The sequence below is a fragment of the Nycticebus coucang genome, chromosome 13, assembly GCF_027406575.1.
Source record: "Nycticebus coucang isolate mNycCou1 chromosome 13, mNycCou1.pri, whole genome shotgun sequence".
Taxonomy (NCBI): Eukaryota; Metazoa; Chordata; class Mammalia; order Primates; family Lorisidae; genus Nycticebus; species Nycticebus coucang.
In genome coordinates this window covers 51,898,976-51,915,915 of record NC_069792.1, presented here as the reverse complement: position 1 = coordinate 51,915,915, position 16,940 = coordinate 51,898,976, and the positions used below count along the sequence as shown (strand labels likewise).

Sequence of the window (16,940 nt, the reverse complement as noted above, 5' to 3'; positions counted from 1 at the left end):
TAAAAGTCCAGTACTCAGAAACTGGCTATGGGGACTGGCACCTGCAGACACATCACTGTAAGTCTTTTGGAATCTGCACACTGTGCTTTTTGCAAGATAAGGTCTCTACCTCCAGGTGAGGACTGGCAAACAAGCAGCCCACTCCCCTGCAGCTGGTACTTATCAGTTTGTGGGCATTTGGCTAACAGCATGTTTTTCTTTACTATTATATATGTTATTATACAAGTTTTAGAAGAATGTGTAGCAGCAATAGTTTTATCATAGACATGCACACTAAGGGAAAGTTAATTTAGTTTTACATTGTAACCTTAAGGTCACTGTGTAATTTGAGATTAATAGTGTGTACGTGCAGGACGTACAAGACTGGCTATAAAAACTGGTCAAAAATAAAAAAAAAATTTGCTATTTGCCATCAGAGCGTTTAGCCCTCTCTATCTCAAAACATTTCAAAAACCAGGTCTAACTTCTAAGTCACAGACCACCCATTTGGCATTAACACAACAAAAACATCATTTACGTGTGCTTCTCCTCATTGGTATAGTCCTACAATTCAAAAGCAATTTATTTTGAAACTAATGACTGAAACCCTGCAATGTCATGAAAAATTTCTATTATTTTAGTGCTGTACTTAAATGGCAAAGTAGAATATCAGACTGAAATGCACAGAACCTGGTGCCAAAGTGAATGAGAATTACATTCACGCCAGGTGTCATCCGCTATGCAGTTACTAGACGTCTTGGCAACCAGTCATCGCAATTTTTAATAACTTATTAAACTAAGACATTTTAAGAAATACTTCTTACCTGTGTATATTTCCAGATTCCTAGATATTGAAAGATAAAATTAATATATATTTGAAATATAGGCCTTTATTTTTTTATTTCTTTTTTTTATTGTTAAATCATAGCTGTGTACATTAGTGCAATCAAGGGGTACAATGTGTTGGTTTCATATACAGTCTGAAATATTCTCATCAAACTGTTCAAAGTAGCCTTCATGGCATTTTCTTAGTTATTGTATGTAGACAATTGTATTCCGCAGTTAGTAAGTTTCGCCTGTACCCATTCTAAGATGCACCATAGATGTGGCCCCACCCATTATTTTCCCTCCACCCTACCTTCCCCCCTCCCTTCCTTTTCCTTGGCCCTTTCCATATAGTCATGTGCTGTATTTGGGTTATAGCCTTCATGTGAAAGCTAGAATTTAGCTTCATAGTAGGGCTGAGTACATTGGATATTTTTCTTCCATTCCTGAGATACTTTGCTAAGAAGAATATGTTCCAACTCCATCCATGTAAACATGAAAGAGATAAAGTCTCCATCTTTCTTTAAGGCTGAATAATATTCCATGGTATACATGTACCACAATTTGCTAGTCCATTCGTGGGTCGATGGGCACTTGGGCTTCTTCCATGACTTAGCATTTGTGAATTGGGCTGAATAAACATTCTGGTAAAGATGTCTTTGTTATATTGTGATTTCTGGTCTTCTGGGTATAAACCTAGTAAAGGAATTATAGGATCGAATGGCAGGTCTGTTTCTAGGTCCCTAAGTATTCTCCTAATATCCTTCCAGGAGGAAGGTATCAGTGTGCATTCCCACCAGCAGTCTAGGAGTGTGCCCTTTCCCCCACATCCACGCAAACATCTCTGGTTTTGGGATTTTGTTAAGTGGGCTACTCTTACTGGGGTTAGGTGATATCTTAAAGTAGTTTTGATTTGCATTTCTCTGATGATTAAGGATGAAAAGATTCCCTATTTAACAAATGGTGCTGGGTGAACTGGCTGGGGATCTGTAAAAGACTGAAACTGGACCCACATCCTTCACCATTAACTAAGATAGACTCTCACTGGACGAAAGATTTAAACTTAAGACATGAAACTATAAAAATACTTGAAGAAAGTGCAGGGAAAACTCTTGAAAGAATCAGCCTGGGTGAATATTTTATGAGGAGGACTCCCCAGGCAATTGAAGCAGTATCAAAAATACATTACTGGGACCTGATCAAACTAAAAAACTTCTGCACAGCCAAGAACATAGAAAGTAAAGCCAGCAGACAGCCCTCAGAATTGGAGAAAATATTTGCAGGTTACACCTCCGATAAAGGTTTAATAACCAGAATCCACAGGGAAGTCAAATGTATTAGCAAGAACAAGAACAAGTACCACCTGTGGCTCAGTTGGTAAGGTGCTGAGGGTGGCGGGTTCAAACCTGGCCCCGGCCAAAATGCAACAAAAAAAATAGCCGGGTGTTGTGGCGGGCACCTGTAGTCCCAGCTACTTGGGAGGCTGAGGCAAGAGAATCGCTTAAGCCCAGAAGTTGGAGGTTGCTGTGAGCTGTGTGATGCCATGGCACTCTACCTAGGCCCATAAAGTGAAACTCTGTCTCTACAAAAAAAAAAAAAAAAAAAGAAAAAAGAAAAGAAAAGAACAAGTGATCCCACCTCAGGTTGGGCAAGGCACTTGAAGAGAAACTTCTCTAAAGAAGACAAATGCACGATCTATAAACATATGAAAAAAAAATATATATAGGCCTTTCAATAGGAATCTACATTCAGTCATGAAAAAGATGAACAGAAAAAATTCACACCAATGAAATTCAGTGAACTGATTTTCAAAGTTAGAAATAAAAATACCCATTGTTAACGGAAGCCCTGCTCTGTGCAAACACAGTGTGGTATATAGGAAACAATCACACATTTGAGGTATTAGCTGGAAAAAATTTATATATATACACCTATACATGGACTCATCCACAGGATATTCACAAATCTATTGGCGCCAACACCAGCAGATAATCAAATTAAATGAAGAGGAATCGCATATCAACAGGAAAGAGTTACACATAGGGAGTTTACAAAATTGTGGTATATAATTCTTAATATAAGGAGTATGTTTTTAATTAATGTTTCGAGGAAAAATGTTTTTATTCATATGAAAGTATTTAATAGTAATGAAAAAAAAAAGAAAGCCTGAGTTCTAAGACTGTGCCTGCCAGATTATTGGAGAAATGTGCAAGAATTCCTTGAAAAGCCTCATTCTATCTATTTTTTCTTTATAATTGAAAATTAAAATTTAAAAACATTTTAGAAGTTACTGCCAGACTACTCTTTTTTTCCATTGGCTTATAAAGAAGTTTATGAATTTTTTACTAGTTAGTAATCCAACATGGACAATAGACAAGGTTTTCAGCTATGTAATGAAGATTAAAACTCATATTTATTTTTCCATTTCATTAGCTTTTTTGTTTAGATAAGAAAAAAAATATGAACTTCCTTTCAGTTTACTTCGCTCAGTATGAAGATGGATAGTGATATGGGTAGTACTGAACCCAAGCTTCGAATGGGAATGGGGAAGCTAAGTAAAGGCACAAATTTTCTTCTTTTAACCAGTTGGTCCTCTGACATAAAACTTGTTTTACTGTAAAGACAGTTCATTTGGTCCTAACATCAAGAAATATTTCACTGCCTTAACACAGGTGAGAGATTTTTTTTTTTAATGAAATATGTTGGAATACATTAAATAACATTAGCATGTCACGTGTCTATATTTTTTTAAATTACAAGTGGAAATCCAAAGATTAATCATTTCAGTAACTATTTTACATACTAGTATAAATGAAGATTTAGTAGAAAGAAAATTAAGCATAAAAGTGCGATTAAAGTGAAAGGCTGGCATTCCACATTCCTGCTCCTGTGAACACCTGAGCTGACAGAAAAGCAGAGTAGTTGATTGCAATGGCATATATATGCCTTAAGGACATCACTTTTCTTCAGCAAATCTTTGTAAATCATAAATAAGCAGGTAGAGATTATGAAACAAATATGTACTTAAGCATTCAAGTGTAATCTGTTTCCAACATATATATTATTTTTACCTCCTCAATTGATACTAAATGCACATTTTTCATTGCTGAGAATTCATTTTTTTATTTGATCAAAATAAATTCTGAAACTTAGAAATGACTAAATGACTAGCACTAATCTATTCAGGAACTAAGGAATCAAAAGGAGAAAAGGTACTATTTCTTTTCCCCACAAACCCTCAGAAGGACAATAATGTTTGTATACATATATGTATTTGTATAAAAAGAGATAAAAATGTAAAGCATTAATTAATATAACTCTGCCAAACTTATACCAGTTAGACAAACTAGTAAAACAGAACTTCCAAATCCCAGTTAGAGAAAATAGTAAAACCAAACTCAAAAGACTGAGGATTTATAGGTGCTGATTAAATGATGCAATGAAATTGCTACACTCATGTAGCTAAAAATAAGATGGAAAATATTGAGATTTTTATTAGAAAAGAATAGTAAACATGAACATCTTACATCTCAAGATATCTAGTCTTCTTACTTGGTAAAGTTAACCCAAAAGTCTTAGACATTTGTTAGTCCTTTACACAGGTACAGGTGACATCAAGGACTCAACTTTTACTTAACATTTTTGTGGCTGTTGTGGTCAGGCACTCAACCACATAACATAGTTGTTTGAAAATTTTATTTATTAATCATGATTTCCCTAGCATATTATGAAATGTAACGGAATCCAGCAATATAAATGAAATATAATACTGTGCAAAAGTCATGTATGACTTTATGATATACACTTTATATTACTTTACTAGGTAACTAACTTCACTGATCCCCTTAAAGGTGAAATTAAGAACCTAGGCAACAAAAAGGTAAGTTGGCATAATTATCAACCATAATAATGTAAATTTTCCATTAAAACTGGAAAAATGAATAGTGGAAATTTTCATTTAAAATTTTATGAAGTTTCTGATATATATGAACTTTCAAAATTTCTAAGAATGCTATGCTATTTTTTTTTTAACTTACTCTATGGGTTCAAGAAAATATTTAAAATTGGATTTTCTTTTCAGTACTGATATTTACTCTTAAAGGTCAGATTTCCATAAACAAGTTGGTTAAGGTGTCCAGTTTTCCTAATATAGCATGTTGCTTACTTTAACCTCCTAATTCAATCAGGAATTTCTACTGATTTACCTGGAAAAGGGGTTCTAAGAGAGGATTTTTAAGAGATCATTTCAGCAGTTTTATTCAACAGATGGCATAAATTAATGAAATTCAGAGAAAACTCTTTAAACTGAAGGAAAAAGCCACTACCCAGCATTTTCTTGCTACCACAAATCCACCAAAGATATGTTCATGTTCCATTAATTGAGTATGAAGTAAAATCATTAAAGTATTACAATTGTTAAATGCAGAAGACAAGAAATCAAAACTTTTATGTCCAATACATAGGCACCAAAAACTTCAATTTCTAGCTTGTTTTTTTTCTAGTTTTATTATTGATTTAATCACAAGGAGCTTATTCCCATAGGATTAATAAAATTATTCAATGGTGAATAGATTTTTAACTCAGAATTTTTAAGGATGACTTGCTTTAAATCACTATTCTACCTGCTGCTGTACTTCTGTTTAGTGTTGCATGTGGCCAAACAGATCATGCTCTGATCCAGTAAGTGTACTGTAATCTACTTATATGTTTAAAAGTTGACATAGGGTTAAAGGCACAAAGCTGTATTTTAGTAATAAATCTTATTACTTACTTGTAAAATAAAAATCCATTTACTTTTGAATCCTGCTTAAATGATGACTAACAAACTGCAATTTCCATGGGGAGAAAAATAGGTGGTCCTCTATAAAGAATAAATTTTAGCAGCCTTTAAAGAAATATACATGAACATTTGGGAGCCTTTTGTTTACTAAAGTTGCAAATGGCAACTCAAAAGACTGAGGATTTATAGGTTATTTATAGGATTTACAGTTAGCACTTTACTGTTGAAGACCTTTTAATTTAATATGTATAGCCATTTCCTCATATTTCTCTTAAAATCTACCACTATAGCTTTTCATTTCTATGCATGTACATAAAATTAAATAGTAAACTGAGTCTCTACACCAGTTCATTTATCTCAATATATATTTTGGAATATAATGGCAACAATAAAAATATCAATTTCCTCTAAGCTTATAATGCTATAAGATTTTACATAAAGTTAAATAGTTTTTTTTATTTTTGAAAAAGTTTCATGGTTTAAATTCCACATATTTGACACCATGACAAGAAAAATGTAATTGTGTCATGTAACATTTATTCCATCAATTTAAACTGAAGTGTCTCATGTAGCTAAACATTAAAGAATTTAAATAAAAAGGCAATAATCTTTATGTACACAAAATGATCATTCCATAAATATTTACATGACAAAGGAAACACGGAGAATCACTAAAACTGGAAATTGCTACAGCTGTGACAATCTTCTCTCCAGACATTTTTAGTTAGGAATCATATAAGCTTGAAAAATGAAAATAATTGCAGAAACATAATTAAAATATTAATTTTAGTTGTCAATTCTATCTATTTAAAGGAGCCAGTGGGTCATAAACCGTCCAAGATTTGGGAACTAACAGGTCAGATTAGTTTTTCATATCAAATCTTTTTCTTCATCTCTCATGATGATACTAAACTTACAGAAAAAACAAAAAAGGTATACATAAAAATTCCAGTTCATTCTTCTTTATAAAGACTGGTCAGCCACTCTAATTCCTTTCAGTTGTCCATGCTCAAGGCATCCGTCTTCCTTTGGAGAAGATCTTCACGGTACGCTTTTGCTGCATACTGCATATCTTGTTTTTTTGTTGTCTTTCTTTCCAGCAATTATTTCGAATTTTAGTCACATAGTCTTCTACTACATTGTTTTCTACCTTCTTTTTTTTAATCTTAACTATTTTTATTCTTTAAATTTATTTGCCATGTTCTTTACTTCTATGCCATGTCTCCATTGCTATGTATTCCTCTAACTTAAAGGGAATGTATCAATAGTTTTATTATTATTATTAAATCAGAGGTGTGTACATAAATGCAATCATGGAGTACCATGCACTGGTTTTATATACAATTTAAATATTTTCATCACACTGGTTGACATAGCCTTCCTGGCATTTTCTTAGTTATTGTTTTAAGACATTTATATTCTACATTTAGTAAGTTTCACATGTTCCCATGTAAAATGCACCATAGGTGTGGTCCGACCAACTACCCTCCTTCCACCCATCCTCGCCTATACCCTCCCTCTCCCCTTTCCCCATATTCTTAGGCTAGATTTGGATTATAGCTTTCATATGAAAGCTATAAATTAGTTTCATAGTAGGGCTGAGTACATGGACACTTGAGGAACTGGATACTTTTTCTTCCATTCTTGAGATACTTTGCTAAGAAGGATATGTTCCAGCTCCATCCATGTAAACATGAAAGAGGTAAAGTCTTCAACTTTCTTTAAGGCTGCATAATATTCCATGGTGTACCTTCTATAATAACATTCCTTTATATTCATTTTTAAAGTCCTTATTGACATAATAAACAACACCCCAATTTTCTGTCTGCATTTTAATGGTTTGCTCTGATTCAGATCTGGGATATAAGGAATAATGAGGATTAGAGACCATCAATTGGCTTAATAATGACACGAGGATCAATACAATAATGGGCATCAGCTGGATAAACACAGAAAACCCTCCATCTCCTCTTTCTTCCTCTCTTTCATGGCCACTATGTTGATGTTAATGGCTGTAACCAGCCCGTCCATTTGATACTGAATGTACACTACCTGAAGGAAATCTACCACCAAAAAATATATTAAACAAGTCTTCTGGAGTTCTATCAGCTTGACAACCTCTATGGAAATTAAATCTCCCATTGTTTGGGTGATTACAAGCTTGTTCTTCATTGCCTGTGAAGTCCTATTGTTTTCTTTTTCTGGATTGCTTAAAACATCATAAGCGTTTCCAGTCTTTTTAAAAGCATCTGTTGCTCCAGGTGCATGGTTTTTGTCTGGATGAAACTTCAAAGCAAGCTTTCTATAAGCTTTTTTAAAATCTACATCACCAGCATTTTGGTAACTCCAAGTACTTCATAGTAATTCTTACATTTGTTCATGCTGAGAACTCCATCTATTGTCTTTGGTATGGCCTTTTCCACCTTCACCACTACCAGATGTGCTGTCCTTTGTGCAATTAGGCTTGCTTTGATCATCACCTCCTGATGGTTTTCCTCAAGGAGCCTATTTCCAGCTGTGCTTCCATTTTTCATAATTATTTCCAATAGTGCGTGTGCCGGAGGGCAGTGGGTGGAGCTTCTCGGATTCCGCAGGAAGTGCGGGGCCTCCCGGGGAGCTCCACACATTTCTCCGCCTCATCCTGGTTCCCCTCCATGGCATGCGGGTTCTTCCGTTTCCTCCGGTAGCTGGGCTACAAGCTGCAGAAGCAGTCCCGGCGGAGAGGAAAGGCCGCCTGGCAGGGGCGTGCGGCCACGAGGGAGGAGGAGCGCAGGGGACCGCGAGGCGGCTCCGCCTCCTCATGGCGGCCTACCTCCCGTCCCCCCGCGCCAGCCGCTTCCCTCCCGCCCGGACCGCGCTCCGCCGGAGTCTGAGCCCACCCGCGGTCCTTCCGTGGAGACCCCGGCCCTAGAGCTGACGGCAGCCGCCCGGCTGTTGGTCTCTGGAGGACTTCTGTGGAGCCGGCCCTCCGGCCACGACTCCCGTCGACAGGACCAGGGAGAGCCCTGCCCTTTTATCCTGGCAAAGGCTCTCCTAGAGAGTGTAAGTTTTCTTTTCTTTTTTTTTTATTTTGAAACTTTATTTCTGCAAAGTCCATCAACAAGTGTTGGAAGGAAAAAGTGTACAAGTTATTCTTTGCATATTTGGGGAGAGTGGTTTTCTTGACAGGAATAAACTTAACACAAGGCAGAGCCACAAGGGCCTCTGGGAATATAAGTTTCCTGTGAGAGTCATACTGGTTACAGGTTAGATAAGTAGGCGTTGGTCCTTTCACCCAGTTAAAGAAGTTCCCCATGAAAGGCACATTGTAAATGTCCCTGACTTAATCCCTCATAGCTGTAGCCAGGCAGGGCTAGAGCTTGTAGCCAATCTCCTGAGAGTCACAAGACTAAAGAAGAGAAGATTATAAAAGTTGTAAAATGAAGTGGGATAAAATATAAGGCCATCAGTACAGATTTATTTACATGGGTGTACTCGCCCAGAATCTGGGATTTATTATGTAAGTTCAAGTGCTCTGGAGAAGCAACAATAGTCAGTTAGACCTGCTGACTGAGACCTGAACTCAATGGTGGCCCCTGTAAATGAGTTTGAAGTATTAGAACTCCTCTTGTATTCTGTGACCAAAGGAGACCAAAGAGAAATGGAAACATTATAAGAACTTATGTGCATATTCTCCACTCCCCTTTAACCATAACCCCCAGCCTAGGAGAGCCTGAGCAAAGCACCCTGCAGTCAACGATTCAAGAAAGACTTTATGATTATCCTTGAAAACGTACATCATGTCTATCCTCTGTAGGCCCGTGACAGTTGGGGTGGTTGTAACACAAGAATAACTAACAGAACTGGAATTTGGTGACCAATGTGGGTTTTTTCTGGGAATTAGTGTGTTTTAGAAAATTAATCAATTTACCACATTACCAAAATAAATGAGAAAATCTAATTATCTCAATGGAGGTAGAAAAGACAGTTGATAAAATTAAGTAATCAGTCATGACCAAAATGCTCAGCAAGTTAGAAAATAAAAAGAAACTTTCTTAATCTGATAAAGAGTATCTATAAAAATCCTTCAGCTAATTCATTCTTAATGGTAAAACATTGAACACTTTCTTTCTGGGGTCAGAAAGAGAAACACCTCATAAATTTGACCTTTTTCTTCACACTTCCACAAGGCATGAAAAATAAGTTAGAGGTGGGGAAAAGGAAAAGCAGAGAGAGGAAAGGAGGGAGTGGTGGGGTCTTGGTGTGTGTCACAACTTTTGGTGGCAAGAGATGATTGTAAGAAGGACTTTACCTAATATGCAATCAATGTACCCTCAATGAATTCTCAACATTAAATAATAAGAAAAAGAAGTTAGAGGTATTAATATTGGAGAAGGAAAGAATAATTGAAAGTGTTATTAATCACAAAGGACATAATTGTTTACCCTGAGGAATCTGCAAGCAAAGTACTAGAATTAATAAGTGAATCTGAAAAAGTTGTCTACATGCAAAATCTTAATATTTCTATATATAATTATAAACACTTTAAAAATGAAATAAAAGAAATAAAAATAGCAAAAAACATCATTTAGGTAAGATCTAACAGAAGATATAAAGATTTTTCATACTGAAAACCGAAAAAGAAAAAATGCAGAGAGAAATTTTAAGACTCTAAAGAATGGAGAGGTATAGGGTATTTATAAATTGAGTAAATATATTGAAAATTATTACAATGTCATTTATTGCTGGATTGAACTATAGAGTCAATACAACCCAATCAAAAGCTCAATCTTTGAGAAGAAGAGCAGAGTTGGTAAACCAGATGACACCAGATTTGAAGAATTAAAGTTAAGATTTTTTCATTTAAAGTAGTGTGGTATTAATTCAAACAGAGTAGTATTAATTAAAGCGGTGAGGACTAATAGACGAAAAGTCCAGAAATCAGTCCCCTCTCCACTCAGTTTGTTGATTTAATTGATAAAACTTTCATGACAATTCAGTGGAGGAAAACAATTCAAATAATTGAACATCTGTAGGGAAAAAACCATCTCCTTCTAACATGGCACTGAACACACACAATAAAATCTAAGATGGATCATAGAGGTAAATATAAAAGGTAAGATGTAATACTTCTGGAAGAAATCATAAGATAATATCTTCATGACCTTGACGTATACCAAGATATACATTGGGATTGGTCACTGGTGTCAATTATTTAGTTCATTTGGTGAGATCGTGTTTTCTTGGATGTTCTTGATGCTTGTGGATGTCTGTTGGTGTCTAGGCTTTGAATAGTTAGGTATTTAATCTAATCTTAGCAGTCTGGGCATTTGTACCCATTCTTTGGTACCCATGCTTTTGGTAGTCAGAGGGATTTGAGTGTCGCAATCTAAGTCTTTGGTCATTGCAGCCATGTCAGCACTAGGGGGCGAACGAAGATCAGTAACACCATGACTCCTGCTGCCTACTGGTGATACCACCTTGATGGGCCTGGGTAAGGCAGAGGAGAATTCCCTGGAACACCATCTCACTCTCTTCCTTCACTTTCCTCCACATAAGAGTCTCATTCTCCATGCTGTGCTGCCTGGAGTTGGGGGAGTGATGATGCAAGCTCTTCCCACAGCCACCACTGCTCTGGTCACAAAAGACTATGTGGCCTGGAGACTGCTGGTGTTTATTTAAGGCCTAAGCGCTCTTTAGTCAATAGGTGGTGAATCCTGCCAGGGCTGGGTCCTTCCCTTCAGGGAGGCACGTTCCCTTGTGGTCCAGGGTTAAGTCTAGTAATGTCATCTAGGAGCTAAGGCCTGCAATCAGGGACTTCAGGCGTCTGTGTGGTACTTTATTTTATGGTGGCTGAGCTGGTACCCAAGATGTGTGACAGAGTTCACTGTACTCTTCCCTTTCCTTTTGCCAAGTAGAAGGAGCTTCTCCCTGAGCTGCAGTTCCTAGAGTTGAGGCAGGGGTGATGTGATCACCCCCTTGGCCACCACAGTTGGTGTTCCAGCTATGCAAACCCCAAGTCCACCAGGTCTAAGCTCAGAACAGGCCTAAGACTTGCTCAAGGACCACAGTCCTTGTGGCCTGACTACCTTTCACATTTATTCCTGGCCTTGGTCCACTTTCATGAGCTGGTGGTGGAGCTAGCTGGAACACAGGTTCCCACTGCAGCAGTGAAAGGTTCCCTTCTGGGTCTGGTCTGCATGCTCCCTTCATGGGTGCCAGTAGAATTCTGCCCTGTGTCGCGTTCCCCTGTGATAGGGTGGCCCTGAGTTCCAATGTGAAGTCCCACAGTCCTGTGCCCTCCTTTCCCCAAGCACATAGATTCTCTCCCCACCCAGCACTGTCCTGACACTGATGGGGGGATAGTGGAGGTTTGTGATGTTGTGTGGCCAAAGCAAACCACTTTTCCTACCATCTTCAGTGACTCTTTCCATGTTATGATGGTAAAACAAGGTACTGTGATTGGTTGTCTGTTGTTTGGTTCTTACGAAAGTGTTTTTCTGTGTGCATAATGTTTCAATTTGGTGTACCTGCAGGGGGACAATCATCCCTGGAGGGTTCTATTTGGCCATCTTGCTCCACCTCTCAATGAAAGATTTTTACACAGGACATACACACACACACACACACACACAGAGTCACAATAACAAATGATAGATTGTAACTTATCAAAATTCAGTACTTTATGCAACAAAATTCATGATAAGGAGAGTTAAAGGATGAGCCACAAAATGAGAGGTGATCATTGGGATTTATAAGTATTTCTATTCATGTCTTTGATGCAAATAAACTGCAAATTCTGATTTCATTCTTCATTATTAGTGTTTTTTTGGTTTGAGGTGCTATGAGTCAAGTTGCTATGAACATTTTTTACATGTCTTTTGGTAGTCACTGCACTCAATTCTCTTGGGTATACAGCTAGCACTAGAAATGCTCTATTAGAGGGTACAGGGATACTGTCCAACAATTTTCCCAAAATAGTTGTACCACCATAAATTCCCACCAGCAAAGTACGAGATTTCCAGTTTCTCTGCCTTCTTGTCAACACTGAATATTGTCAGTGTTTTCATTTTAGCTATATGAGCAGTATACAGTGGTACTCATTGTAGATTTCATTTCCTCTTCCCTGATGAGTATGCGGTTGAGCATCTTATCTTTTCATAATCTTGTTGATTATTTGGATCTCATCCTTTTTTTTTTTTTATTGTTGGGGATTCATTGAGGGTACAATAAGCCAGGTTACACTGATTGCAATTGTTAGGTAAAGTCCTCTTGCAATCATGTTTTGCCCCCATAAAGTGTGACACACACCAAGTCCCCACCCCCCTCCCTCGATCCCTCTTTCTGCTTCCCCCCCATAACCTTAATTGTCATTAATTGTCCTCATATCATAATTGAGTACATAGATTCATGCTTCTCCCTTCTTGTGATGCTTTACTAAGAATAATGTCTTCCACTTCCATCTAGGTTAATACGAAGGATGTAAAGTCTCCATTTTTTTAATGGCTGAATAGTATTCCATGGTATACATATACCACAGCTTGTTAATCCATTCCTGGTTTGGTGGGCATTTAGGCTGTTTCCACATTTTGGCGATTGTAAATTGAGCTGCAATAAACAGTCTAACTAACAAGTGTCCTTATGATAAAAGAATTTTTTTCCTTCTGGATAGATGCCCAGTAATGGGATTGCAGGATCAAATGGGAGGTCTAGCTTGAGTGCTTTGAGGTTTCTCCATACTTCCTTCCAGAAAGGTTGTACTAGTTTGCAGTCCCACCAGTAGTGTAAAAGTGTTCCCTTCTCTCCACATCCATGCCAGCATCTGCAGTTTTGAGATTTTGTGATGTGGGCCATTCTCACTGGGGTTAGATGATATTTCAGGGTTGTTTTGATTTGCATTTCTCTAATATAAAGAGATGATGAACATTTTTTTCATGTGTTTGTTAGCCATTCGTCTGTCATCTTTAGAGAAAGTTCTATTCATGACTCTTGCCCACTGATATATGGGAATGTTGGCTTTTTTCATGTGGATTAATTTGAGTTCTCTATAGATCCTAGTTATCAAGCTTTTGTCTGATTGAAAATATGCAAATATCCTTTCCCATTGTGTAGGTTGTCTCTTTGGTTATTGTCTCCTTAGCTGTACAGAAGCTTTTCAGTTTAATGAAGTCCCATTTGTTTATTTTTGTTGTTGTTGCAATTGCCATGGCAGTCTTCTTCATGAAGTCTTTCCCCGGGCCAATATCTTCCAGTGTTTTTCCTATGCTTTCTTTGAGGATTTTTATTGTTTCATGCCTTAAATTTAAGTCCTTTATCCATCTTGAATCAATTTTTGTGAGTGGGGAAATGTGTGGGTCCAGTTTCAGTCTTTTACATATAGACATCCAGTTCTCCCAACACCATATATTGAATAGAGAGTCTTTCCCCCAAGGTATGTTCTTGTTTGGTTTATCGAAGATTAGGTGGTTGTAATATGTTAGTTTCATTTCTTGGTTTCAATTCGATTCCAAGTGTCTCTGTCTCTGTTTTTGTGCCAGTACCATGCTTTCTTGACCACTATGGCTTTGTAGTACAGACTAAAATCTGGTATGCTGATGCCCCCAGCTTTATTTTTATTACTAAGAACTGCCTTAGCTATACGGGTTTTTTTTCCGGTTCCATACAAAATGCAGAATCATTTTTTCCAAATCTAGAAAGTACAATGTTGCTGTTTTGATAGGAATGGCATTGAATAGGTAGATTGCTTTGGGAAGTATAGACATTTTAACAATGTTGATTCTTCCCGTCAATGAGCATGGTATGTTCTTCCATTTGTTAATATCCTCTGCTATTTCCTTTCTGAGGATTTCATAGTTTTCTTTATAGAGGTCCTTCACCTCCTTCATTAGGTATATTCCTAGGTATTTCATTTTCTTTGAAACTATGGTGAAGGGAGTTGTGTCCTTAATTAGCTTCTGATCTTGACTGTTATTGGTGTATACAAAGGCTACTGACTTGTGGACATTGATTTTATATCCTGAAACATTACTGTATTTTGTGATGACTTCTAGGAGTCTTGTGGTTGAGTCTTTGGGGTTCTCTAAGTATAAGATCATGTCGTCAGCAAAGAGGGAGAGTTTGACCTCCTCTGCTCCCATTTGGATTCCCTTTATTTCCTTGTCTTGCCTAATTGTATTGGCTAGAACTTCCAGCACTACGTTGAATAGTAAAGGTGACAGAGGACAACCTTGTCTGGTTCCAGTTCTAAGAGGAAAAGCTTTCAGTTTTACTCCATTCAGTAAAATATTGGCTGTGGGTTTGTCATAGATAGCTTCAATCAGTTTTAGAAATGTGCCACCTATGCCTATACTCTTCAGTGTTCTAATTAGAAAAGGATGCTGGATTTTATCAAATGCTTTTTCTGCATCTATTGAGAGGATCATATGATCTTTATTTTTGTCTCTGTTAATATGGTGGATAACATTTATGGACTTGCGTACGTTAAACCAGCCTTGCATCCCTGGGATGAAGCCTACTTGATCATGATGAATGACTTTTTTGATGATAAGCTGTAATCTATTGGCTAGGATTTTGTTGAGAATTTTTGCATCTGTATTCGTGAGTGAGATTGGTCTGAAATTCTCCTTTTTGTTTGGGTCTTTTCCTGGTTTTGGTATCAGGGTGATGTTTGCTTCGTAAAATGTGTTGGGGAAGATTCCTTCTTCCTCAGTTTTTTGGAATAATTTCTGCAGTACAGGAATAAGCTCTTCCTTGAAGGTTTGATAGAATTCTGGAGTGAAGCCATCTGGACCAGGGCATTTTTTAGTTGGAAGCTTTTTTATTGTTTCTTTGATCTCAGTGCTTGAAATTGGTCTGTTCAGGAGGTCTATTTCTTCCTGGCTAAGTTTAGGGAGACGGTGTGATTCCAAATATTGATCCATTTCCTTGACATTGTCAAATTTCTGGGCATAGAGTTTCTGGTAGTATTCAGAGATGATCTCTTGTATCTCTGTGGGATCAGTTGTTATTTCCCCTTTATCGTTTCTGATTGAGGTTACTAGAGATTTTACTTTTCTATTTCTAGTTAGTCTGGCCAATGGTTTATCTATTTTATTTATTTTTTCAAAAAACCAACTCCTTGTTTCATTAATTTTCTGAATGATTCTTTTGTTTTCAATTTCATTGATCTCTGATTTGATTTTGGATATTTCTTTTCTTCTACTGAGTTTAGGCTTAGATTGTTCTTCTTTTTCCAATTCCATAAGATCTCCTGTGAGATTGTTGATGAATGTAGGCATGTAAAGCGATGAATTTTCCTCTCAAAACTGCTTTTGCAGTATCCCACAGGTTTTGGTAGCTTGTGTCTTCATTGTTGTTATGCTCAAGGAAGTTAGTGATTTCCTGTTTTATTTCTTCCTGCACCCATCTGTTATTCAACAGAAGATTGTTTAATTTGCATGCCTTTGGGTGGGGTCGAGCATTTTTGTTAGAATTGAGTTCCACCTTTAGTGCCTTATGGTCTGAAAAGATACAAGGTAAAATTTCAATGCTTTTGATTCTGTTGATATTTGTTTTGTGTCCCAGTATATGATCAATTTTGGAGAATGTTCCATGGTGTGATGAGAAGAATGTATATTCTTTATCTTTGGGGTGGAGTATTCTATATGCGTCTATTAAGCATAGTTGTTCTAGGGTCTCATTTAAATCTCTTATATCTTTGTTTAATTTCTGTTTAGAGGATCTGTCCAGCTCTGTAAGAGGAGTGTTGAAGTCCCCTGTTATGATGGTATTATCAGATATCATATTGCTCAGACTGAGTAAGGTCTGCCTCAAGAATCTGGGAGCATTAAAATTGGGTGCATAAATATTTAGAATTGAAATGTCTTCTTGTTGTAGTTTTCCCTTTACCAATATAAAGTGACCATCTTTGTCTATTTTGACTTTAGTTGCTTTAAATCCACATGTATCTGAAAATAAGATTGCAACTCCTCTTTTCTTCTGAATTCCATTTGCCTGAAAAATTGTCTTCCAACCCTTGACTCGGAGCTTTTATTTGTCTTTTGAAGCCGGGTGTGTTTCTTGCAGACAGCAAATGGATGGCTTGTGTTTTTTAATCCAGTCAGCCAATCTATGTCTCTTCAGTGGGGAATTCAAGCCATTAACATTTATTGAGATAATTGCTAAGTGTGGTAGTATTCTATTCGTCTTATTTGGTGAGAGTCCATTGCTTAGTTTTATCTTTTGCATCAGTGTGGAGTTAGGTTCTGTCCTTTAATTTCTGAGTTCTTACTTTGCTGCTGATCCATTGTGGTGGTCAGTGTGCAGAACAGGTTGAAGTATTTCCTGTAGGGCTGGTATTGTTGTGGCAAATTTCCTCAATGTTTGTATATCCGTAAAT

The 16,940-nt window shown here is 37.0% G+C and overlaps 1 protein-coding gene across 1 annotated transcript in view; it reads left to right on the top strand.

Annotated features, from left to right (window-relative positions):
- The window catches only part of LOC128563399 (uncharacterized), a 38,727-nt gene that overhangs the window by 15,342 nt on the left and 6,445 nt on the right, over positions 1-16,940 (top strand). The window contains exon 5 of the mRNA XM_053558681.1: positions 8,134-8,626. Coding sequence (XP_053414656.1) covers positions 8,134-8,626 — 493 coding nt within the window. The remainder of the gene's footprint in view (positions 1-8,133; positions 8,627-16,940) is intronic.